The sequence below is a fragment of the Diplotaxodon limnothrissa genome, linkage group LG22 (genome assembly GCF_057381915.1).
Source record: "Diplotaxodon limnothrissa isolate DT_005_m linkage group LG22, D_limnothrissa_male_GT1.1, whole genome shotgun sequence".
NCBI lineage: Eukaryota > Metazoa > Chordata > Actinopteri > Cichliformes > Cichlidae > Diplotaxodon > Diplotaxodon limnothrissa.
The window spans coordinates 8,422,486-8,448,117 of record NC_140616.1 but is presented as its reverse complement, the minus strand read 5'-3'; the positions used below and the strand labels follow the sequence as shown (position 1 = coordinate 8,448,117).

The window sequence follows — 25,632 nt, the reverse complement described above, 5'->3', positions numbered from 1 at the left end:
CACTTAAATTTAGTGCAACGTTCACTTGCCAAGCTAGCAGCTTTGATATGGTTTCAAGCCAGATGCTGACTCATGATTTCTTCAATGCCTCAGTATTGCTATGCTAATACAAGCTTTTATCAATGAAGCGCTGCTCTTACTCGAATGAAAGAGCCTGCCACATAAATCAAATGATTATCCATTAGCACTAATAGCGTATTTTAATACAGATCCAGATTTATTTTTCAATTTCAATTAGAGTATTTACGCAACAAGTAAAAGGAGTCAATTATAATTAGAGCGTAATGTACATTATGGTAATATGAGGAAGCTGAGGCACCGAACTGCTTTCTTTGAAGGCTTTTTTCACAACCATGACGACCACGTTTCCGCTCCAGCCTGTTCTCACCATTCCCCACGAGCCAACTTTCTGCTGCCTCTGACTCAGCACACATCAAATCTTTCCTTTCCTTCAGCTATGACGACGCCTGTGCTGTGTGGTATGCTATAATGAAACATAACACGAGTCGTCACGGGGAGCGTAACCAGCATCGGCAGTAATGCTCAGAACAGATGTACTCTGAATAAAGTGTAAGTCATAAAGAGGCAATGTTTGTTAAAAGCCTTGTTGGAGAATAGATGAGCAGCAGGCATCATGTTGTTCTTTAGATTCTCCTCTAAAAGTTCACAGATGCTTGATAAAATGACTTTGGCTTCTGAGAACATAATCATAAATGGCACAAACAATCCCGTCATAAATCTGTTTGCAGCCTTGTCCTTGAATGGTGTTTTCAAGACTTTATTTCTAAAATAAAGTCCCTTTGACTCCTTTTCATCTGTTGCTGATCCAACAGGAGATTTACGCAATATTTTCTTTCAGGCTGCAGCTTTTATCCTGTTTTGTCTGTTACCTCAGGTGAAAGGTTTCCACTTTTCTGTAATGCAGCTGCCAGGTATTTAAAAAGCAGCAAAGTACAGCAACCTGATCACTCACACAGCCCGCCTCATTTCACTTACTGAGAAAACTAAGAAATTACCCACATCCAATTTAATTTTGTGGCTATCACCACATTAGTTTGGCAAAATATGAATAAAAGTGAGAAAACTAAAGGAAATACTGCTTCTAGTCAAACTGATCATTGTTTATCGCAGGTCTTTTTAGAGCGCTTCTTAAAACAGCACCTCAAAAGTCTTTACAGAAACCACATGCTCTGCAAAAGACGAGGAAAGAAATATAAGTCTATAAAGGCAGGTTCTTAAAAATATTTTTTAAAATATGGGACAGGCAAAGCTGACCTGACGGTAATGGGCATTAGAGTTACTGAGCACAGGAGCTAAAACAGTAAAAGCCCTCTAGTACTGAACCTGGATGGTGGGACATTTAAGAGCAGCTGAGTGGTCCTGGTTCAGAAATATAAGAAGGTTTGATGCTTTAAAATACTTTCAGCGTGCTCAGGAAAACGTTTGATTTCTGAAAGTACAGGCGGCCTCGACAGGTCAAATAAAATCAGAGGGAAAAATGCTAAATATTGTCAAAAGCCTGACTCCTTCACTTTGATGTATGTTTTGTCTCTGGTTTGACAAATGAGGTTGAGGTTAAGGTTAACCTCCTATCCTTAAACGAATCTATTTCCAAGGTCGAGAGTCTCCCTCTGATCTCTCCTCCTACTACTTACATAACTTTTATAAGCAGAGAACATCCTTAACCAGTGTTAAGGAATAATACCACTTCATACCATTTCAAATTGACAAGCAGCAAAGTACTGCTAATTGCACACACACACACACACACACACACACACACACACACACACACACACACACACACACACACACACACAAATTTGTAGATCAATTTTTTTAATTATAGAAATCTAGCTTAGAAAACTCGCAGAATATAGAAAAAAAACATTTGTAAATAAGGCATTTCCAGTTTGTTGTATCCCTTCAGGGGTCGTCTCAAAACAAGAATGCTACAGACACATATTGCTGCACTGTTTACAGTCCTACATCGGCACCTGTCAGCTACTGAAGGTCGTTTCCATTATAATGATTCTCTTTGCCAGGCCTACATTTAACATGCACGTGTATGAAAGACATTTTTATGCTTTTCTGATTAAAATAAACAAGCCACGCCTGTCCTATTAGTAATCACCTGCAGCTGAATATCATGTCTTACTCTGTGGTTTGCACAGCTCTTAGCAGACTGAGCATGTCACATTGAAATGAACTGACTGCATGAGTTTAGAAAACCATGCAAGTTTTGTAATTCACACCTATCAGCACTATTTGGGGACTGCACACACATACTTATTGGTTCCCTTTAGTAAATCTCGCCCTTGCTATCTTGCTATGATTTTGAATGCAACCCAAAAAAAGGTTGATAAACTCGCTCTTGTCTTTCTAACTTCTTTGTCTTCTTCAGGGATCACCACAGCCCATCATCTGCCTCCATTTCACCCTATAACAATAGCTTCTTACCCATAGAATCATGGTATAACAATCAGGTTAAAAGCTCCACTGCCCTCTCAATTAGACATCCCCCAACCTCATCAGCACCAATCACCTTTCCACTCTTCATCCTCTTCACAGGTGCTCTCACTTCCTCCTTACTCATGCTCTGCCCTTCTGAATCCCTAACAGTCCTCTATCTGTGCTCTTCTATCTCTCTCATCATTTCATGCAGATCATTTTGTTTCCAACCAAATTATTTTATTTTATTATTTTATCTTCACTTTCTTTCCTGCATCTATTTTATCTCCCCTCGCTGTGGGCGAGAAATAATGCAGTTTTTAATCCACTAAATTTGAAGCTACACTTGCTAGTTACATTTAATATTAAAGACTTCACTTGAAAAACATACAACACTCTTAATAATTCTGAGTTGAGCTTACAAACAAGCATAGTGTACTTGGTGTCTCTCGCCACGTTTCAAATGAATTGTTGGGAGTTTCATTCATTACGGACCTCATTCAACCATGTAATTAATCTGTTTGACTGACTGGAAAAAATTAAATGATCCGATATTTACACAAAAGTAAAGATTAAAGTACAAAGAAATGAATGAAAATATATGAAGCAGAACATAATTTTTTCATCTCTCCTTTCCAGTAAACTGACTCCTTGGCACCTGACATCTAGCTACCACAAACAAATGCTTCAGAGAGTTAGTTTTAACGATGTCATACTGTTATATTTTCCCTAGTACTGTTAATAATAAAAAATTTGAAGCCTCACACTTTTGCCTGTATAGTGTTTGTATTTATTTTTTTCTTGGTGCTGTTCTAACTTTAGACTTTTATAAACTTAAACAGAAGATAAAAAATAGCTTTTGCTTCAAAATGAGCACAATTTCAAGTGGGGGACCATCTCTAATAATGAGGGTTGGGTACACACCCACGACCAGAAGTTTTCATTTGAAGCCTGCTTTTTAAGCCTGAAGTTGAGAACTAAGTCCAGGGTTATGCGAGTCATTTACAGTGATGTACACTGTGACTCTATCCCCCACAATGAGACTGTCAATGCAGAGCTGTCTATAATGGCTGGTGGAGTTCAATCAGATCCACAAAATATCAACAAATTTGCCTCCAAGACATTTTACCTAATTTCCAAAACTGAAAATCAAGTTAAAGAATCATTAGTTTGACAAGCTGAAGGAGATCCAGTCTGCATCACAGAGGCATAAATGTAAAAGGGACAGAACAAGACTTCCAGGCAGCGATCTAAAAGTCCAGAGGTGCACTGGAAGAAGATCTTGAAGGTGAGGTTTTCGACTAAAAAATCAGTCAGACAACTACAGCTCATTCAGAACTCTGCTGCTCGAGTCCTCACTAAGACCAAAAAAGTGGACCACATCAGTCCAGCTCTGAGGTCCTTACACTGGCTGCCTGTCCGTCAGAGGATAGACTTTAAAGTTCTGATGCTGGCCTATAAAGCTCTGAATGGTTTAGGACCAAAATACATCAATGACCTCCTGACCCAGTATGAACCATCCAGATCCCTCAGGTCATCTGGATCCGGTCTTTTATCAGTTCCCAGAGTCAGAACCAGACACGGAGAAGCTGCATTCAGCTTTTATGCTCCTTATATCTGGAACAAACTCCCAGAAAGCCTCAGATCAGCTGAAACACTCAGTTTATTTAAATCCAGGTTGAAGACTCACCTGTTCTCAGCTGCATTTGAATAAAGCACCAAATCCACACTTTAAGCTTAAATTTCAAAACTTACATTTAACTACTGATTTTATCTACTGTTCTGATTTTATCTGTTTTGATTTTATATACTGTTGTTTGTTTGTTTGTTTGTTTGTTAATTAGTTAGTTAGTTTATTTGCTTGTTTTATTCAATTTTAAATCATGCTTTTTATTTGTTCTTGTTTCTAATGTCTCTGTAAAGCACTTTGAATCACCTTGTTGTTGAATTGTGCTATACAAATAAACTTGCCTTGCCTTGCCTTGCCTATTCCCTTTAACCCCACTTTGTCCTTAATTTAATTACGATTAGAACCGCATGATTTTTCTCAAGCTGCAGTTTCTAAAACATGAGGTGTAAGTGTTTTATTATCATAACAATTAAATTAAAATATTCTTTCCTGTAAGCAACTCTTAGAACTACCAAATAACAATAAACATGTTTAAATGAACCAAAAAAGCAAGATTAGCATGAGCGAAATCATGTAATTGATGCGCAAACATCTCTGTACCAACCTTTTCATCTATAACAGCCATCATAAACAACATACGCTGATTATTGCCAAAGCCTGAGCAATTAAATTGTTCCAACTATGCAGCATCAAACCAACAGACCTGCTCCATATTTGGCGTAGATGTGAGAAACTAAGAGTTGTTCATTATCACCTTTTGTTGTCAACAAAGAAACTAACAAGGCAGGAGGAGGGTTGCCAAATCTTCCATTTCATTTTCCCAATCTTCTTTGCTCAGTGTTGATCTTTTTTGTTTATCTGTGTTGGAACTCAGTTAGCTGAAGTTTAAAATAATCCAGTTTTGTACGCCTATGCATCACTATAAATGACTGAACTCAAGGTTTTTGGTGTCCTTGTATCGGAATAATCATTTCCACCCACTTGTTTGGACATATTCTCTGTCATCTATATACTTTTTCTATACCCACATCTCGTCTCCTTAACACAGCACCAAGTCACTTCTATCTTTTCTGCTCCCTCTCTCGTCACTTACAAGCCTCTTTGAATATGTCTCCTCTCTTGACATCTAATCCATTACCTTTTCTTCGAAAGGAGAAAGTAAGAGTGCTGATAAAAGGATTGCCTGAAAAGCTGCCATTACTCTGCTTCGGCACCATCAACATGCACTTTGCCCTCTCTGGGTCATGTTGTGGGTTTTTTTAATATATCTTTTGAAGGAGAAGGTAGCTGTTTGTCTGCTTGTTTAGAGGTTGTGAGTATAACAGAGTTTAAAAACAAGAAAAGGGCCAAGATGGATACGAATGTTTAGTTCAATGTTTTTTTGCTGTAAAGTGGATCTATTATGAGCTTCCTTATTTTCTGTCTATATATGATGGATTCTCATACAAAAGATGGTCAAAATTTCAAATAATGTGCACAAATAAGCCCTGTCAACCAAAAGCTTCAAACCGCTGTAAATACTTAGTTTCAAAGTTTTCTCTATTCTTGACTCTGTATGATGTCATGTTGAAGGGATCAAATGTTAGGCTGACTTTATCCATCATCGTAAAGTCCAGGCTCACCTCCATATCAGCCTGTGTGACATCAGACGTTACATATTCAATAATCTCACTGCTCTCCTTGAACCTGTCTTTGTCTCTCTCCCCATTTCTCACCTGTACGACCGTTGTCCTCTGTCTTTCTAAAGACACAGATACGTTTACGTAGCCTACTGTTCTTCTTGAAACCAGCCCGAGTTTTCCACGACATTCCAGCAAATGTTAGAGGGCTTTCAAACCGATACAGGAAATGTTCCTACTTTTCATGACCATTCAAGCTTTTCTAATAACATTAAAAGAACATTTCGCTGCCTTTTCATCTTTACTTGTTTAATTTACGCCTTTATGTTCCTGAGCCGACGTCGAGAATCAATCAAAACACTTTAAATATCAATATGACACCTTTGACCACTCAACTTGTCTTAATTGGCTCCCTCACATGAAATATAGAAAAAGAAAATATTTTAGTGATGATTGAATTTAAGCCACATTATGCAAAATGCAGAAATTCCACAGTCACGGACACTTTATTAGGTACACCTTGGCTTGGACCCTGTTTTCCCTTCTGAACTCTTTTAATTTGTGATGGCACAGATTCAACAAGGTACTGGAAAGATTCCTCAGAGATTTGGAGCCACACTGACATGATAGCGTCATAAAGTTACTTCAGATCTGGCTGCGCATCCATGATGTGATCCTCATGTTCCATCACATCTCAAAGGTGCTTGTACTGGATTGAGATCTGGTGACTGTGGACGCTATTCGAGTACATCAAATTCATTGTCAAGAAACCAGTTTGAGCTGAATTGAGCACTGATATGAGGCAAAAATCACGACTCCAATGTTACTTTAGTAACCAGGATTAAAAATAAAATTAAATTAGAAATAACAAACAGGTAATTTTTATAATAATTTAAAAGTGAGTGGATTCTGTATACCAAATAACTTTTTTCCCACTGTCTAAAATGTGAGAACATGCAGCCCCTGAGTCAGAGTTAAAGAGTCTCTAACTGTGGAGCAGTGTGCAGACAGGGTTTATTTTCGGCATTATTAATTAAGTCATTCCATTACTTAACTATCTAATAAAATTATTCATGACTAGTATGCTGCAGGCCTACAGCAAGTCATCCAAAAAAGGGAAGAAAAAAAATCCCTCTCACTGCTGAATTAACTGAACATTTTAGTCAAAGCTCGTCAGCGAGACTGAGAGAATATGCTGAAGGCGTCTCACAGGTCCTGTGCAACAGGAATAAATGGCCTGGAAACACATCTGTGTACACAGACACAGATCACCTGACCTGACAGAGACCTCAGTCTGATTGGGAATATTCTGCCGCCCGCTCAGATGTTTCTATGGCGACAAGTGAACGAGTCGGTGTGCGCATTCAACCAGCAGCTCGGAAAGGTAATGAGCGAAAGAAGTCGACGTGACAAGCAAAAGCAACCGCGTAATGAATCTTAACCAGAAACAGTCCAATTACAGAAAAGGTGGGAGGGGTGGCAGTCGCACGTCTCATGGTGGAAGGCGGGAATGCCACTCGGATCTTTTATTTCACTTTCTGTCACCGTTTTAACAGATTCGCAGACAGCTTGACTTTCAGGTCAGTTTCAGACAGAATTTTTGAGACAAAAAATAATCATAATAAAAATACATCACTATAAATAGGATAAATGACAAGCCGTGTCACATTATTTTTAAGTGTTTTCTCACAGTCTCAAGCCTGAGCAGCACCGAGTCAAAGATTCTGATGAGGACAACGTGACTTTTCCTATATTAGGTCTGCACTCTGCACAAATTCTGTTGACAGAGATCAGCAGGGTCAGAAATGAGCGGCGGCACTGTGGTAAGGACAGAAAAAAAATGAAACAGGACTTCTGTTCCTTGCCAAGAGTTAAAATTACATGCACTTCTAAAGCATTGTATATTAAACAACAGCTCAACAGTTATGTACTATTACTGCTGATTTGGGTTTCTTGCATCTCAACACTCCTTGAAGAAGATGAACTTGTTTTTATTAATTAGGATTTATTTTGGAAAGTTAACTTCATGAGATAAAGTTTGTATTTTTCTCATTCTGACAGCTCAAATGCAAACACTAAAAAACTAAAAAGGAGCATTACACTTAGCTTTATTAGATACACATAGCTATAAGAATGCAGTCTAAAGCAGAAACCTCTGAGGAATAAAAAAGATGAATATGAAATGAAGCCAATACGGCAGGAGCCAACTACTGCAGTATTGAATTACACTTCTTTGAATGGCCAATTAAGCTGGCTGCAAATGTAAGTCCATTCTGATCAGCTCTCAGGCCGTGGTGAGTCTTATCGACAATAATGACGAATCAGTGTACAGAGACGAGGTACGACAGCGAACGGACTGCTGAACAAAACAGAAGAGACGATTGTTGACTTTAGAAGATCAGGGGTATCCACTCTCTGCTGGAAATATTGTAAAGGCCACAAAATTCCACAGTGTTCACCTGTCAAAAACACCAGCTTAATAGCCAAGAAGGACCAAGAGCGTCTCTCCTGCAAAGGCTGAGCAAAGTCCATCTCCTGCGCCCCCAGGCCTGTCGAGAGGTTCCTGAGCAGCTGCATCACTAGTATGGAAACTGCACAGTAACAGATCTCAAAGCACCCTGCAGTGCACAGTGAGAACAGCTGAGAAGATCATCCGAGGCTCTCTTCCCTTCATCACACACGTTTATTTTTCCACACAAACTGCATTTGAAAAACCCACCAGCATTGTGGATGACCCCACGTACCCCTCACACAAACTTTTACCCTCCTGCTATGTGGCAAGAGGTACCAAAATATTCAGGCCCTCACTGCCAGACTGTGTAACGGTTTGTTCCCTCAAGTCATCAGACAGCTCAATACTCAGGAAAGGGACTGGCAACAAAACTGCACAGACACACACACACACACATAGACTCCACTAAGTATTTGTACTCTGTATTATATTTTAATTATATATTGCCTTATATATCGCATCGTGTGCTCCTGGAGGAATGTTTTTTAATTTCAAGATGTACTGTATTATCTGTATGTTACCTATATAATAAACCTCGATTGGATTCTTTTTCCACAGGCCGTCGCTCTGATGAACACTTATATCACTCATATATTGCCTTTACTAAAACATCCAGTATACCTGCTGCTAAACTAAAGCTGCTGTATATAGTCTTTGTTGTGCATACATGTACAACTGTGAAGCTCCCATGTATATACTGTTTTTGTGGTATCCATCCATATTTATTAGTCTGTTGTGTTAAGTACATTGAAAACAATGGAGAAAAAAGGGCCTAATTCCTTGTGTACACATACTTGCAACAAAGATGATTATTGCTATGATATTGTTGAAATGACAGTCAAAGCTACTTTACTTTATTTTAATAACCCTTGTGTTGTCCTGGGGTCATTTTTGCCAGGATGTAGGGCAACAGGTGTATGGAAATCCCGAGGACATTACAGGGGTTAAATAAGCACCCTTAGAGCCTGAAACAAAGGTTACTACTTGTGCATTTAATGTTATAACAGCAGGCGCTGAGTAACATTACTCAAGCTGCTCGCTGGCAGACTTCCCAGCGGCACCTTTTACCCACCTGTCTTCTCCACCTCCATGGGCTCTGGCTCAGGCTGTTCCACAGGTCTACCATCCACATGTGTAAAAACGAATGGCTTCTCTGATGCCAGCATCAGTCCCTTCCCTTTGGGCTCCAACGCTGCATAGTGAGGCACCGACTTCCCCCTGAGGACCCTCCTCTTCTTCACCTCATACTTTTTCTCCTGACCTGCGTGTGGAAATCAAAGGACACAGTGATCCCTGTGTAAAGTAATCTTTTCTAAACTCAGACGGAGACCAGGAGGAGTAGAAAAACATCTCATGTCAAGAAGCACTGCATGTACAGAACTCCCAGCAGTCATTACAGAGCGTGCTCAAGCCACTTATATTAGAGGGGATTGTTTACTTCTGTAGGTATTTTGTGCAAGGTATTAGCTTTTCAAAAGATAAAGAATGTGCCTGCAACCTGATAGTCAAGCAAAGCAACTGTATCATGGTTCCTTTCCCTATTGGTGATTTGTTTTAATGGATAATGATGTCATCTTAAGGATAATGCATTTTTTTCCCCATTTACTCAGTAACTGCATCTTGGTGCGAGGATACAAGGATGTGTTGAAACTTTTAAGTGTAAGCTTTATGATCAGTCTGTAAGTTTATACTTATATTTTTTAAGTTAAAAGTTCATTTCAAATGTAGCGTTTATTCTATATCATCTCAAAATTACCAGTTTGAATGACTAAATTGAAATCTCTCTTTCATGGACAACTGACTGAGCTTCAGATTCAAAAAGCTGGAACCTGCAGCTGTTTATCTGCAGAATATAAAAAGGAGACCTTGTGACAAGAAGGCAGACCATTTGCTAAGCCAACAGGAAAAATAAATCTGTGTGAAAAGTGAAAAAGCAGCTCCTGGCTATTCTACATTAACATCATCCGCCACGCTGCCCTTCAGTAAGACCCTTCTACTGCTCCAGTGATTCTACTGGGCAGCTTCCAGGCTTGGGTTTGTGAATGTGAGCAGCACAGATTATCACTCAGTGAAGAAATCATGAATAAGTAATAAATGAAAAACATATACTCACTTTAGTATTTTAATATTTACATCTGGTGGCATTTTTATTAATATATGCATATATATGTTAATAAAGTAACTGTCATAGTGAGAAGGCTTTATCAGTATTACCTCTTGATTTTAATTCATGAATCTTTTACATTTCTACAAAATAAGCAATGTTTTAAACTATGCATTTAGCACTATTATATTTTAGCCTAAAATTAGTTTAAGATGAGAGGGGAAATGCTAAAACATCAAAAATGAGGTATCAATAAACAGTTTTATAATCTCTTATTTATAAATCATAAAGACAGCGTTAAAAGTTTGGCTCAGAAAAACCTGGGCATGAGTTTGATGATATGATTTTGTGCCCTTACACATGTTTTATTACAGTGATTCCCAAAGTGTGGGACGTGGCCACCTGGTGGGCCGTGAGGGTACTGCAAGTGGACCGCTGTAACAAAAGAAATTCACCTGGGAACTACACACAAGTACGTAAAGTTACATATTTATATAAATGTATTTATGTATCTAAAATGAATTAAAAAGTGGTAATAGGAGGTGGTTAGTTTGTGATATTACTCTCAATGCTCTTGTATTGATGTTTGTGTCCCGGTGGCAGGTCAGTCACACATTGGCCTTAACACTTTGCAAATGACTGGGTAGCATTAGCAATTTAATAGCCAACAGTGTATGGGGTTTATGTTTTTTAAAAAAATTTTCACGGAAATCCATCAGTTTCTCTTGTATACTGATTAGAGGGAAGAGTTAAGCTTGGGTGGGCACCGTGGGATTTTCTGGTTTTAAGTGGACAGCAACACTCTTCACTTTGGGAACGACTGTTTTATTACATGAAAAGTGACACTTCACAAAAGGTGGCCACCAGTCATATGTTTGAGGGGCTGGTGCCACTCCAAGTCCCCATTTGGCCATGTTCCTAGCCCAGACCAAATAGCCTTGATTAGCATTAGTAAAATATTAAGCAAATATCAAAGGGATGCATCTTTAAATCCAACAAAATGAAGAAGGGACTCTCGAAAGGCTGTCGTTTTTTTTCTACACAATATTTGACTCATCAGTCACGGTGGTATTCTTTCTCGGCAAGCACCGAGGACTTTAATGAAAATCTTTCTTGCCAATGTTTGCTTCAGAGTGCACTAATCTCATCTGGGACATAATATTTAAAGTCCATTAAAGGAAGAACATGACTAATACGCTATTACGGTTTAATTAAGAAGGGTTTCAGTTTTCTACTGAAACACTGTTAACAGAAAAAAAGGAGGCAAGGAAATTAAAATTAAATCACAGGCTTGAAACTGATATACTAATCATTTATGACACACTGGTCTTATCTTACTTCATGCTCGATTATCATACTCAGTCAATCATCGCACCACCCACCTTGTCCTGCAGTGTTGGCGACTGTGATCCACTCGAGAGACACTGAGTATCCACTTCCTTTGGTTTCCTCCGGGTCTTTCTGGACACGGAGCAGCAGAACCTCCATGCTGTGAACGCCAGCCTGGACGTGTGAGACGCTGTGGAGGATGGTGAAAGGTTCCCCCAGGTCTTCATTGAACAGTGGCTGCAGGCACAGTAACAAGATGATTTTTAGGAATCTAACAGGGTACTGCTGCCAGTATGGGAGAAAAAACTGTCACCAGAATTTTGCAAATGTAAAGATCCTCATGTACAGATATGCTAAGATAAAACGAGTGATTTAAAGTAAATGATCTGTAGTGCTACCAACACAAAGCCTCAAAATCCTACATCAAGTTGTTCTCAAGTTATCGTATTCACAAGAATTTCAGGTAACTTTAACTCCGACCTATGAGCTTGAGGTCAAAGTTAAAGGAATTCAAGCTCATACAAGGTTTTTAGTAGATACACCTATGGGACCAAAATCCTAGGGGTCTTCCTGCTCAAGTTATTGCATTTATTCAGAAAACTTGACCTCTGACCTTGACTTTGAGATCTAGGTAATTGAAATTCAAACTTGTCGTGGATTTTTAGTAAACACACCTATGGCATCAATTTGAAGCTCCTACACTGCCTTGTAAGTATACCATACGAACGGCAGCACAGATGATCTAAAGTTTGTGATCATTGTTCAAGGTTAGTCTTTAGTCAGTCACACAATCTTCAAGACCACCAATCCCAGATGATTGGCGAGTGGTTGCTGGCAGTCATTATGTGAAATTGGTGGCTAAGAGATTATAGGGTGCTGCACCAAAAACCTTCTCATGATAGCTCTGATTGCTAGTAGACTGCCACAGTCGCCCATAATTTAATGGAAGATACTGAGTTGTTTGTCAAAACATCAAATCACCTTCGAACCACAGGCGATCAAAGCAGTCTGTTAGCAATCAAAGCAATCCCAATGACATTTGGAGTTGTAGAGGTCTTTACAACCAATTTCATCTAGTGACAGCCAGCAACCACTGGACTGCAAGTTAAAGAAATCAGTCGTGCAGCTACAAGTGAACAAACTATTTAATCTGCCACCCTGCTTTCATTGAGATTTATTTCGTTATTCAGCTCAAGCCTCTGTTACCTCTGCTTTATATAATCAATTGCTGTCCCAGACAGTCTGAATATTTGCCATGTACATTTAAATCTTCTTCGCAATTCTTGTTAATCATTTGAAACAAGTTAAAATGCAGCTGGAAATGTGACACAGTCTAAGCAGAGCTGTATTGTCTACTAAAAATAAGACTAGAATAGCTTTTGAATGAATTGACCAAGCAGAGATTTATCCTTGCATTATCTTTTAAAATGGAAGAAATGATAAAACGTAAATAGTTATACATATTAGTAGCTATAGGCACATGAATATAGCTGTGAGATGTTTTAATGGAGCATCAAGTGTTGCTAAATGGCTTTAAATGGTCTACTCTGCACTCGAAAACTGAGACATTTCTCTTTATTCTTCCAATAAAATGCTAATTCAAGCTAGTATTTCTAAATCAGGGTCTTCAGCTGTCTGGTTGAAGAAGATGATGCGATCCCAAGAAGCCCAAATTGAATGCATAAATATCTGGCTTATGAGACACTTTATTATTGTACACATGAAACACACACACACTAACATAGACTGAGAGATGCAGCGTGCTTTGGCTGGTGTCCCTAAGTGCTGAATCTTAAAAATAGAACTCTGGACGTCGGTAACTCGAGGGTTTAAATCTTCATTATAAATTCCAGTCTTGAACTTTGCCTTCACAAATGCATCAAGTGTCCCTGTTCAGAGAGGGAACTCTCATTTGTAACCATTCCCCACTGAATTCAGCATAAAGCGCACAAAGACTTGCTTCCTTACAACTACAATTTCAATTTCCAAGGCCCGACCAAGCTTTTTAAACACAGAACGCTTGAATTGCTCCGACAATATCCTCTGGGGAATAATTAGACATTCCATAATCAAAAAAATACAATTATTGGCTATTATCTTATTAATAAACTTCTTAACTTGGATATTCAGTTTAATGAAATGTGATAAATGTAAATATTTTAACTTTAAAGAGTACTGACCCTTTAAAATCTGCTCTCAAAGTACATCTACCTGTATTTTTCAGTGGTCCTGGATGTAGAGCCCATAAAGAGATAACAGAGTATGTTCACAATGGATGCAGAATTTTTCAAAGCGGTTCAATAACATCAGTGTAGCTGATCCACCATTATAAAGCTGTTATGTACTGTTACAGTTTTGACTTGGTTTTTCAAATGTCACTCTGGCCAAAGGAGGATTTTTTTCATTTAAATATTATCCCAGGTGTCTGTTCGTCATGGAGCCCAAGGCTGTCCTTTTTGGCCTTTGAGTTACTACTTACTGAATGTGAAATTTTTAGAGCACCATCTGCCATGCTCACAAAAAAAGACATTTCTATTATGAACAAATCGAGTGAAAAGATGGAGCCTTACAAAGTGTGACCATGTCTGAATACTCTCCGACTTGCCCATCTCGCTCTGATTTTCACCCAAATCCTTTCGCTTCCCACTGAAGTCCACTCTTGCAAACATATAGTTTCATAGTGCATGAAACTATTAATCACAGTCCTCAAATCAGTATTTAAGAGTCACCATAATGTTGCAAACATACACAGTGTCAGATTAGTTTGCGAAGGATGGCTAAGCTTACCAAATTAGGGTTTCTTTCCTTCGGTTGCTTGGGTATACTGTATTCCAGTTTATTCTGACAAAGCTAAGAATAACACATTTAATCAAGCAGTATTTCAACTAATACTTTATTTAATTGCAATCCTTTTTGAAAGGCCACCATCTGCTGACCAAGTTGGCTTTCCTTTTAGACCAAGAAGCTACGTCCATTTCTCATATATAGTTTATTACCGTCACCAGCAGAAGTGTCTCACTAGGACCACAGGTACATTAGAGCCCATGAACAGGTCAAGTTATGCCCAATAATTAATGTCTAATTATCTTTTGACTGACTACTAACCCAGCTTCTCTTGTGCAGTACTGACAAAGATATTTAGTGACTCAAAATTACATCATCAGAGACATTTGGACATTCAAAACACCTCCAATTTTGCCCAGTTGTGACCTAATTTATGACAGCTGTGAACACGCCAATGAGCTAGTGACTAACTGACTTAACAACTGTCAGTTGCAAATGCTAATAATTAATTGTGCTAAGCCAAGAAAGCAGAAGAAAAAGCAGCACCGGTATTACAATAGTACACAGAGGGAATTCAGGTTTGTGTCTTTTTACCTTCACTTCAGCGGCAAAAAATATTTCAAACACGTCTGTGCGTCACTTACAGCAGTAAACACCACGTCCATACTTACTTCCCACTTCATATGGGAGCTGTCTCCCCTCTTGCCTGTGCGGAGGAGGTACAGTCGACCGCTACCATCCGACAGAGCTGCCCAGGTCGCCGAGGTCAGGCTGAGGGAGGCGCAAAGACGATCCTCACACTGGCTGGACTCGACGTCTACACGGTAGACCTCTCTCGGCTTCCCCAGGGCGGTGTCCTGAATTCAGAACACAACAGACCCGTAAGCCAGTACTGCATTCATAAAAAAAGATTAGGCCATTTAGATTCATTCCTATCTGCAGAGGAAATCTCAGTGTGCTGGTGTATGAGAATGAAACAAAGTCATTGTGTATTTGATTACTTGATTAAGTCAGTGCATCAAATTTCAGAAACAACAGAAAAATGCCTATTTTAATATCTCAAAGTGCATGTTCTGTCCAGTTAACACTAAAAAAATACATTTATAATATGTTAACACCAATTACTGTACTGCTTGACTGTTAAGGGGAGGAGGGATGGATGAATGGAATAAAGACCGGATATCAAGTAAGCTCATTTCAGTGCTCTAGATGGAGAACAACATGGCAAAACTGATTTTGTCACCACTTCAGTTTAGCATTAGAAAATATTGTAGGATACTGGGAAATATGTGATGCATGCACTCTTACAGCTAACATCCAATCAAACAATAAGAAGTCCAGTCATGAATCACAAAGACTCAAGACATTGAATAGGCGGCTCAACTCCAGAAGATGAAAAAGGTTGCTGCTTCCATCCCATAAGAGTTTTACAATAAGCATCTGGGTCGAAGACATAAAGTCCAAATGATTTTGCATTAATTTCTTACTGTCTAAAGTCTTATAATCTAAAGAATGGTACAATGAGTAAGAGAAAACATGTACCCATCAGGGACAGATACAGTTAGCAGCTGTCATGTGGCCACTCATGTGATTCAACAATCTGAAAGCCTTATTAGTAATAGATAGATATGCCACCACATGAGCATCACAAATTGCGTGAAGACAGAGTTTTTCAAAAGGACTGAGAAGCTACCCCGTTGTTGCCATGGAGCGTGGCACGGCACATTATATCGCTACACCTTTGGTATCACTTTCTCCAGCATCCGTGCCGTTAATGCCCTGAAACGGAGTGTGAAACGTCTATGTGCAATGTGCCGAGCAACCGAGCACAAAAGGCTGAAGGATGATAATTATCATGTGATCACTGTAATTAGAATTTGAGCAACACTTTTCCATAAATTTCATTTAATGGTGCCACTGAAAACCAGAAACACTGTCTCGCAGGATTACAGTGTGATGATCATCAAAGAAAAAAACTCCAGTGAGACACCAATTATGTCTAATTATGGTCAATGATGACTAAGACATAAAAGAAGGCTCGGTGGAAAAGGTCATGAGAACGATTTTGCTCCTCATCTCAACATCTTGGTACGGGGTAACAATACCAATCAGAACCTTGAGTCAATTATATAATCGCTCCTGTGATTAACTGGAGACCTACAAGGGCTCATCCAAACTTTATGTGCTCGGGTGATTCATACGACAGACAAAAGACTGCACAGAAAGTTGTGGTTCACACTAAATACTAAGAGCCACGTTTATTCTGACATTTATTATTTTGCATCTTGACCAAGAATAAAAAGAGGTTAGAAATAATGTTATATAATTTAACATAACTTTTAAAACTCTTGTGTTTCACAGACATCCTTTCTCTTCCCACAACCTGCTGATGCTCAAGTGTTTGGTCACCACCTACTGGCACATCAGGCGCATAAAAATCCTTCACTGAATACACCATCACAACATCAGGTCCATAATATGAAACGTTATATAATGGAAACATAAAACAATACTATAAAACAAAGACCTAAATTTGCCTAAAATCATTTGCAAAGACTCCAAACTTAGAAGTGATTTAGGAAAACTCTCGATTACATAAATTCACATGGTGAGAGTTAGATTTCAGGTTAAATCCATTTGTCATGATGGTAAATTTAATCCTTGATCTAAATTATTATAATAAATAAAATTCTTCAGCTTCTACGATTTACTGTTATAATACATGGGAGCTCATCATGTCTGTGAATGCTCTACGATGTGAAAAATAAAATAAACTGCTTCACAGCATGAGGCTGTGAAAGCTATCAGCGTGTTGCTCTGCTGATGAAGGTCGAGTAGACCCAACTTGCATTTTTCCAGCTCCGAAACACTTTAGCTATGATGACTTTGTCAATGCTGGGTTTATTATAAGATGTAACAGAATACTGACTAGAATCTTTACCCATGAAACATGTAACCAGCAGCTTTAATTACCTCACTGTTATTCTGAATTTGGAGCACATACTAATGGCACTAATGTATGCACATGATTGACCTGTGGCTCGTTTTTTCTACAGCTGCCAAACCAAACTGTTATTATGCTGGCAAGTTAACTACCATTAGTCAGCTGTAATTAACCACACAGTGTAATGCTTTAACTACTCAGTTTGTCTTAAGTGTTACATTAAATTTTATTCCTCTAACGCCTAAAAAGATAAATTAACCTTATTATGCAAAGCGCAAAGACTTTATTTAATCACCAGGATGAAAAAAAAGTGGCAAAGCTTCTTCTTTCTGCCAGTTTCTCCTCTGCTTAGGGAACTCCTAAGTAGACCCTGATTAATACGCTGTCAGGGCTGATATATTATGTATTAGCTATTTACCAATATATCAGTATCTGTAATTATAAAAACCAATAAACGTACATTTAAAAAGTACGGAAGAGACAGAAGAAAGGCCCTTTCAACCATGAGTGTTGTAAAGTTTTGTCAACCTGAGGGCAACACGTGTTTGGAACGCCACAAACAAACCAACCAAATGATGCGAACAGAGCGTAAACATTAATGTTTATATGTTTGTTTGTTTTCAAGGTGCCTGTATTTGTATAGCACTTTACTAGACCTTTTACACATCCAGTCATCCACCCATTCACACACACTGGTGATGGCAAGCTACATTGTAGCCACAGCCACCCTGGGGCGCACTGACAGAGGCGAGGCTGCCGGACACTGGCGCCACCGGGCCCTCTGACCACCACCAGTAGGCAACGGGTGAAGTGTCTTGCCCAAGGACACAACGACCGAGACTGTCCAAGCCGGGGCTCAAACCGGCAACCTTCCGATTACAGGTGAACTCCCAACTCTTGAGCCACGATGACATTACATACTTGTGTTTTTGTTTGTTTGGTTTCTTTTTGCGTAGGAAAAACTCCAAGCAAACTGAGCACACTTACCATGTTCATGTGTGGAACAATGAGCAGCATCACGTAAAAATAGTGCAGTTGTGAATACACCTTAGACGTCAATGGAGGGGCAACAATCATAAATAGGCCAAAAAACAAGAGGATTTGCAAACTCACCAGCGTAACGGTGAGATTAAGGACCCGTCCTTTGCAGTCCACAAAGTAAACACTGTCCTCATACCAGGGGTCTAAATGCAGGTAATTATACATGCCAAAGGCACGCATGTGTTCCAGGGTGTACTGAGTATCCTTCAGCTTGACCTCCTCCACGGCTGCGGCAGATATGAAAAAGAAAAGATTAAATATGGCAGTAATCAAATTTCTGTTATTTATGTTTTTACTTAAAAAGCAGTTTAACCTTCTGCCTTTCCTACAGTTGCTTTGTGGAAAGTGTTACATATGTCTTAACATATCTTAATATTTCAACATTTTACTCTAAGATGAACTATTGGTGACAAAAAAACTGCAATTAACTATTTTTACAGCTACTATTTGTCTGAATTATTCCCACTAAATAAAGTATTGTTGTTGTTTTTTTAAGCACATTAATCACCTTGTAATATGCATACCTGCATCTACTGTGAGTGGATGTCTGTGCAAAGTGTAAGCACCTTTTTATATAAGTAAGACTGTATCCAAACCAATGTTATAATGAATTCTCCTGTTAGGCACACACTTCATAGATTCTTGATTTTTGGCCCACACTAGCTGTTTTATAATCTGGATAAGAGACGTAGTAGAAAACACCTGGATGCAACTCAGGTGAGCTCAGCTGGCCTGTTTCGATTAAAAGGAATTAGCAAGCTTTTGTATATGATTATGCAAAATATCGTTTTAATCACTAAAGTACATTTCTGGATCAGCAGCCCCACCAATTTAGTATTGTTCAAACTTAAGTTAAGATCTTGAAGTTAAAACACGTATTACAAAACTAACCTTATAACGTAAAGTAGGTGCAAGCTCCCTATGATTGTTTTTAAGTTATTTAAAATTGGTGCACTTGACTTGTCCTGGCAATATAAATGAGTTATGTATGTGTATGCAGTTCAAACTGTAGTAATTAGTCACTTCAGCGTTAATCTGTTAATTTTCAGTGGTTTAAACAATGCTATTGTTCAGATTTTTCTTAGTGATCATGTGAAAGCTCATTAGGTTACAGTGGTGGGCCTTAAGATCTCATTCTGAGCCACTGAGCTACAGATACAGCTGCCAAAATATTATGTAGCATCAACAGCTGACGTCGTCACGTAGTGGCAGCTAATAAAATGTCTGAGATAATGTCAAATAACTTACATTGCTATTCCTATTTAATGTTATACTGGACAGAAGTTATACTGGACCTTTATCAGGGCTAGGCTAGCACACTTGCTAACTGCACTGCATTAAGTTTTTCTCACCAGCATCCAGCTCTATGTTGTACGTCGGTATGGCGTCCAAGGATAACCTGTAACTCTCAAAGTTTGGGTCCAGCAGGTCTCTGTTGACCTTTAATGAGTAGTTAGACGCAGTCATGTCTTTTTCAATGAGACTGGCTTATTGACAAGTTGATGACAGCCTGTATGCAGCAAGAGGAGGAGGGTGAGGTGTAGCCAGCGTGATACACATTTCCTGTGTTTTCGTCATTGTTTTCTCACACGGAGCTATTTTACGACGGACAAAACCTCCCAGGGCGCAGGGGAAGTTGAGTCCTGAGCTAATTTCTCTTGAAATGCTTAAGTAACTGTTTTAATGTAGTGTTTTCAGTTTAAATGTATTGTATTATATTTGTTGTTATTAAACAGGTATTTTGAACACTAATGAGACTATCATTGGTTATTCAGGTTGACGTTGAAAGATTAACCGCTCCAAAGCCGGAACTTTTAAGCGTTGAACGTTTTTAGACGGTTCAGTTGCGTAAAGGGACCTTATGTTCCCCAGCTGATCCTTCTCGATAACGGTAGCGGCTACCTGATAGGGAGCTAAATTAGACATTATAATATATGTTTTTATTACTCTCTTTCTTCCGAGCTGACTGTGTCGGTGTGTGTGTTTAATTTCAGGCGGATCATGAGCAAAGATTCCCAGATGAGGGCTGCAATAAATCAGAAGCTGATAGAGATGGGGGAACGGGAGCGGTAAGCGAGTCTTTCGCTGCAGTGATTTGATGCTGGATGGTTTGGCGTGGTTTTGAATTGCACAGATTAAGCCACATAATGTGAATTAAATGTGTGGCCGCAGGTTGAAAGAGTTGCTCAGAGCGAAGCTGGTGGAGTGTGGGTGGAAGGATCAGCTGAAAGCACACTGCAAAGGTATTTGACTTGTTCTTATGTTTGTGTCCGGTGATGCTGTCGTGGTGCTATAAAAACAAAAGTCACTAAAGTCATTACCTCCCGTTTGAGCCAGATGTGATCAGAGAAAAGGGCCTGGAGCATGTCACAGTGGAGGACCTGGTCACAGAGGTCACACCAAAAGGCAGAGGTACAGTACAGATGTTCAAACGCAACAGCAGGGGGAGGAAGACTGTTAGAAGTGATGAGCATACTCATTTGCATCGTTGGTTTAGATGTACATGTCAATTTATTTATTTAGCACTGCACATAATCTTTAATACATCTTTGTGCATGCTAACTAACAAACTGCTAATGTTGTAGGTCAGCACTACTTATTGATTACAGCTCTTACAATTTCAGGTTTCCCTGATATACAGTCTTGAACCACCCCTCACTCCTTTATATTTTTCTTCCAAGGAGCCAGACGCTGTATTTTCTCTAAACTGTTTTGAACTGGTCTTCAGTAGTAGTTCTTCAGACTTTCTGAAGGTCTTTCAGAGTTTGTCTTTGGACATTGACTGCCCATTTGAAGATGCCTCAGTCATTTTAAATGAGCTTTAGCCTAGAGAAGATGGCAGTGTTTCTGGATCATTTTCCATTATTTGGGCATATTGGATATTAACCATTATTCGTGCATGGCATGGTGATTTCTGGAAATGTTTCTGAGCTTCGTAGGAAGTTTTAGAGGGAGCTGGTGCCTCTTAAAAGTCATATTTTATCTACCAGGCCAACACTATAACATACATAGAAAAAATATTAGAAACAGCTGACAGGATGACAACTTCTGACAATAAAAGTATCGTGTTGTGTGAGTATGTAAGTTTCTATTTTGTGTTCTGACTTACCTCTCTTCATCTCTTTCCTCTGCAGCACTTGTACCAGACAGTGTGAAGAAAGAACTCCTCCAGAGAATCAGAGCTTTTTTAGCTCAACATGCAACCTTGTGAATGACACACTTCCCTTTTTTTTTTGTTTGTTTGTTTGTTTGTTTTTACTCACAGTTGATCCACGAGTGAAATCCAAACTGTTGTTTATTGTGTTCATTTTAGTGCTAATTTTATTTTTTATTGTGTGTTTTCATATTGATTTTTAGTTTATGCTGCAGTTTTGGAGAAGAAAAATAAAGTCATGCCTATTTTGGTCATTCTTGTTGTAATTGCTACCTGTCTGGTTGATCAAAACCCAAAAGTGCAGACAAATTAAGTCTTAGTGCAAAAGGCAGTGGACACCCTCGACCGGTCCCCAATCTGTTGCCCATGTCGAAAAAACAAAAACTTATAATTGCATCATAAACTTTGAAATGTTATTTATTTACAGTTGTTGGGAAAATACACCCCAGAAATAATAATGTTGATTGGCAGTAGGTTTTACGGATCAGGAGTTAATAAAAAATGATCTGGTCTTAAACACGTCTTGAAATTAGATAAATATTATCTCAGATAAATAACAAAACATAACTTGCTACACAAAATACAAAAAGAGTGTGAAAAAAAGTACATCATTACTGCCTCCATAGGAATTAAGAGGCTAAGCAGCTGCTAATCAAATGCACTTGAATAGCTGATCATCAGCAAGTGTGAGCACCTCTATAAAAGTAGAAGTTTTGGCAGTTCCCTGCTCTGGAGCTTTCAGGTGTGTGTTAATGCAGTGCCATGGTGGAAGGACATCAGCAATGATCTCGAAGAAGCACTTGTTCCAACAGTCTTGGAAGTTTGTAAAGGATATTTCTAAACATTTTGAAGCTCATCATTCTACGCTGAGAAAGATTAGTCAGTCACAAGTGGAAAATACGTCATAGCGTTACTATGAGAGGACATCCCAGCAAATTTTCCCCAAGGAGTAATGCTTAGAGAAACTTTGATATATGAGCTACAGCTCAGACTCTACAGGCCTCATTTAGCTTGTTAAATGTTAAATTCTCAATTTGCTGTTCATACCGCCGTAGTGCAGGCAAAATGAAAGGGTGTTTGTTCAGGGTCTTAAAAATATTAGAACACACACACACACACAAACATCATGGAAACACCCCACTCTGCACCATCAGACACACATGCATCCCAGATGCATCACTGTAAAATAGTCTCTTTAAAAGAAAAAAAAAGATAACTATATAAATAAAGAACTGAGTAAGAAAGATAACTAATTAAAACTAATTCTAAAGACTGCTGGGTATAGTACTGTACATAACCAAATCAACAGTTCAGCATTCTAACAGCTTGTGGGAGGAAGCTGTTGGAGGCTTCCTCCAACAGCTATAACCGTTTGCCTGATGGCAACAGTTCAAAGAATTGAGGGAGTGTGAGGAGTCATTCACCATTTTCAGTGCACTGCTCCTGCTGTGGCTCTCGAAAAGCTCTTGGACAGAGGGGAGGGAAACTCCAAGGGCCTTCTGAGCTGCTCTAACTATCCTCTGCAGTGCTGTTTTGTCTGACATACTGCAGCTGGAATACCACGCTGATATACATGTACCGTATGTCAGAACATGCCTCTGTCAAAAAGTCCTGAGGATGCTGGAGGGGACAGAGGCTTGTTTCACCCAGTCCCTGCTGGGCCCCTTTTCTGATCACTGAGATGCTCTTGTCCCAGCTCAGGTGCTTCGAGATCTGAACACCTAAGAACCTGATGTCTTCTACTCTCTCCACTGGGCAGTCGCTGATACTGAGAGGAGCGTGCTGGATCCGTATCTTCCAGATTATTCACTCTACACCAGCCCACAAGACGTTCAACTTCTTTCCTGTACATTGATTCATCATTTCTGCAAATCAGTCCCACCACTGTGATATCATCTTCAAACTTAATAACTAGGTTCCCCTCATATCTGGATACACAGTCATGTGTTAACAGCATGAACAACAGTGGCCTGAGAACACATCCTTGAGGAGATCCAGCGCTCAGCATGGTGGGTTTGGAGATGTTTCTCCCAAGACATGTGTGGTGTTCAGCCCCAGTAAGTGGAGTTTCTCTAGTAGTCTCTGTGGAATGGTGGTGTTAAACACTGAGCTAAAATCAATATATTGGAGTATGGCATAGGTCCAGATGGGGGATGTCTGAGTGCAAGGTGGTGGTTAATGCATCCTCTGTGGAGTGGTTAGGATGATAAGCAAACTGGAGCAGGTCAATTGATGCAGGAAGGGTGGCTGTGATGTGTGGTTTGATAAGCTGTTCAAATCACTTCATCACAGTTGGCGTGACTGAGGGAGATGTTAAAAATATCATTTAGGACATGTGCCAGCTCACCAGTGCAGTCCCTGAGCACATGTCCTGGGATGTTATCTGGACCTGCAGCTTTCCGTGGGTTGACCCTGGCTAGGGTCCTCTGGTATCTGCTGCACTTATGATAACAGCTGGCCCTGCAGATAATGGAGGAGAACCCACTTTCCCTCTGTATGTTCGGTTTGATGCCTGGAAGCATGCAAAGAAGTTATTAAACTTGTCCGGAAGAGAAGCATCATCTTTATTGACCCCTTGCAATTCATCAGTGCCTGTACTCCCTGCCATGTTCATCTGGTGTTTCCTGTCTCGCAGAGGTGTCTCTCGCAGACCTGGCCACAGGGAGAGCAGTCTCATGCTCCACCAGGGTCTCTGGTTGCCACGTGCAGTGAAGGCCTTAACTACAGTGACATCCTCTTAGCAATGTAGCTGTTTACTGCCTCTGCGTGCTCTATGTTTATCTGGTCTCCCTGCGAGGCTGCTGTCTTGAACACCCCCCATTCGGTGTTCCTAAAGCAGTCTTTAGTGCCGAGGCTGTGCTGAGGCTGCCAGATCCTGGTCTGTTTTCTCACTGGTCTGCTGCACTTCCAGAATGGTTTGTAAGCAGGCTCAAGCGTAACAGAAAGGTGATCAGAGTGGGTGAGGTGGGGGTTTGCTTATTATAAGTACATGGAGAGTACCTGTGTTGAAGAACAACGTCATGTCATTGCTCAAAGACATTTTGATAACAATCTCTTTCCTGGAAGGGGTTTGTTACTTTACATTTCTTTTAAATACCTTGAAGGTGTTTTGTTGGATTCAAGTCAGGTGAAATAGTTAAAACAACTTTTTTCTTTTTGTTCTTGAAACACTCGTGTGATTTTTGACAATGTGCTTTGGATGATTATCATGCTGAAATATTTCTATGATGTCAGGCTTCTGAAGGTAAACAGCGGTTTGGCATTCGTGATTCCATCTGTAAAGTCATGAGGACACCCTTCGAATTATTTCATATTTATGAATATTACACCCACTTTGGTGAATTTAATTAAGCAATCTTTCTATGCATTGTTTGGATTTTTTAAATAGACATAGTCTAAAGGAAAACGGGCCACCAAGAGACTGGTCTGTAATCTGTCAGTGAACTATGTTTGACATTATTATTATTATTATTATTATTATTATTATTTACTGTTTGCCAGTTTTAGATCTGTTTTCTTTTTATGGTTCAAGGCACAAATTAGTTGAATAGGAAATCTACAATTAATATAAGGTTGCAAGCATCATAAGGAGTTTTATTTATCATTGTTATGATCACAGACAGTTTTGCAAACACTCAAAGACTGAAATGCGAAGCACTACTGTACGATATGTTTTATAAATGAAACGTGGAATAACATGACAATAACAGAATAACATGAAGACCACTTCAAGAGCACATTGTGCAAGTGGAGAATGATTGCACTTTAATGCAAATTTAATCCAACGGTCATGAAACGGTGTGAAAAAGTCAAAGGCTACACAAAGACCATATTTACTGAAGGACTGAACAAATGCAAAACGTGTATAACTTTGCATACTTTAGCTTTTTATAGCTCCACTTCTTCCTCCACACACTCAAAAAAATAATTCATTGGATGAACTTAATTTCATCTTGCCACCTATATTCCATCTAAACAAATCATGTTAAATCAATCCATCTTGATTGTGTTGTTTCAACACTAAATATGTTTGTAAGTGTAACATAATTTAAACATTAACATTC

The 25,632-nt window shown here is 39.2% G+C and overlaps 2 protein-coding genes across 2 annotated transcripts in view; one reads left to right on the top strand and one right to left on the bottom strand.

Annotated features, from left to right (window-relative positions):
* The window catches only part of nudcd1 (NudC domain containing 1), a 52,113-nt gene extending 32,146 nt beyond the window's left edge, over positions 1–19,967 (bottom strand). Inside the window, exons 1-5 of the mRNA XM_085346359.1 lie at positions 19,767–19,967; positions 18,487–18,641; positions 15,101–15,286; positions 11,699–11,882; positions 9,285–9,473 (exon numbers count right to left, since the gene is read on the bottom strand). Coding sequence (XP_085202485.1) covers positions 9,285–9,473; positions 11,699–11,882; positions 15,101–15,286; positions 18,487–18,641; positions 19,767–19,881 — 829 coding nt within the window. The 5' untranslated portion in view covers positions 19,882–19,967. The remainder of the gene's footprint in view (positions 1–9,284; positions 9,474–11,698; positions 11,883–15,100; positions 15,287–18,486; positions 18,642–19,766) is intronic.
* A 299-nt stretch (positions 19,968–20,266) lies between these two features.
* LOC146609358 (transcription and mRNA export factor ENY2-2) lies at positions 20,267–21,777 on the top strand. Its single transcript, XM_085346364.1, has 5 exons — positions 20,267–20,305; positions 20,409–20,483; positions 20,587–20,657; positions 20,752–20,826; positions 21,549–21,777. Exons 2-5 carry the CDS (start codon positions 20,416–20,418, stop codon positions 21,623–21,625), a joined length of 291 nt encoding a protein of 96 aa, XP_085202490.1. The 5' UTR covers positions 20,267–20,305; positions 20,409–20,415; the 3' UTR covers positions 21,626–21,777.
* Positions 21,778–25,632: the final 3,855 nt, after the last annotated feature.

Coding starts and splice junctions, on each gene's coding strand:
- LOC146609358 (XM_085346364.1), top strand. CDS start 20,416: ATGAGCAAAGATTCCCAGATGAGGGCTGCAATAAATCAGAAGCTGATA. Junction 20,484..20,586: donor GAGATGGGGGAACGGGAGCG/GTAAGCGAGTCT, acceptor GTGTGGCCGCAG/GTTGAAAGAGTTGCTCAGAG. Junction 20,827..21,548: donor GGTCACACCAAAAGGCAGAG/GTACAGTACAGA, acceptor TTTCCTCTGCAG/CACTTGTACCAGACAGTGTG.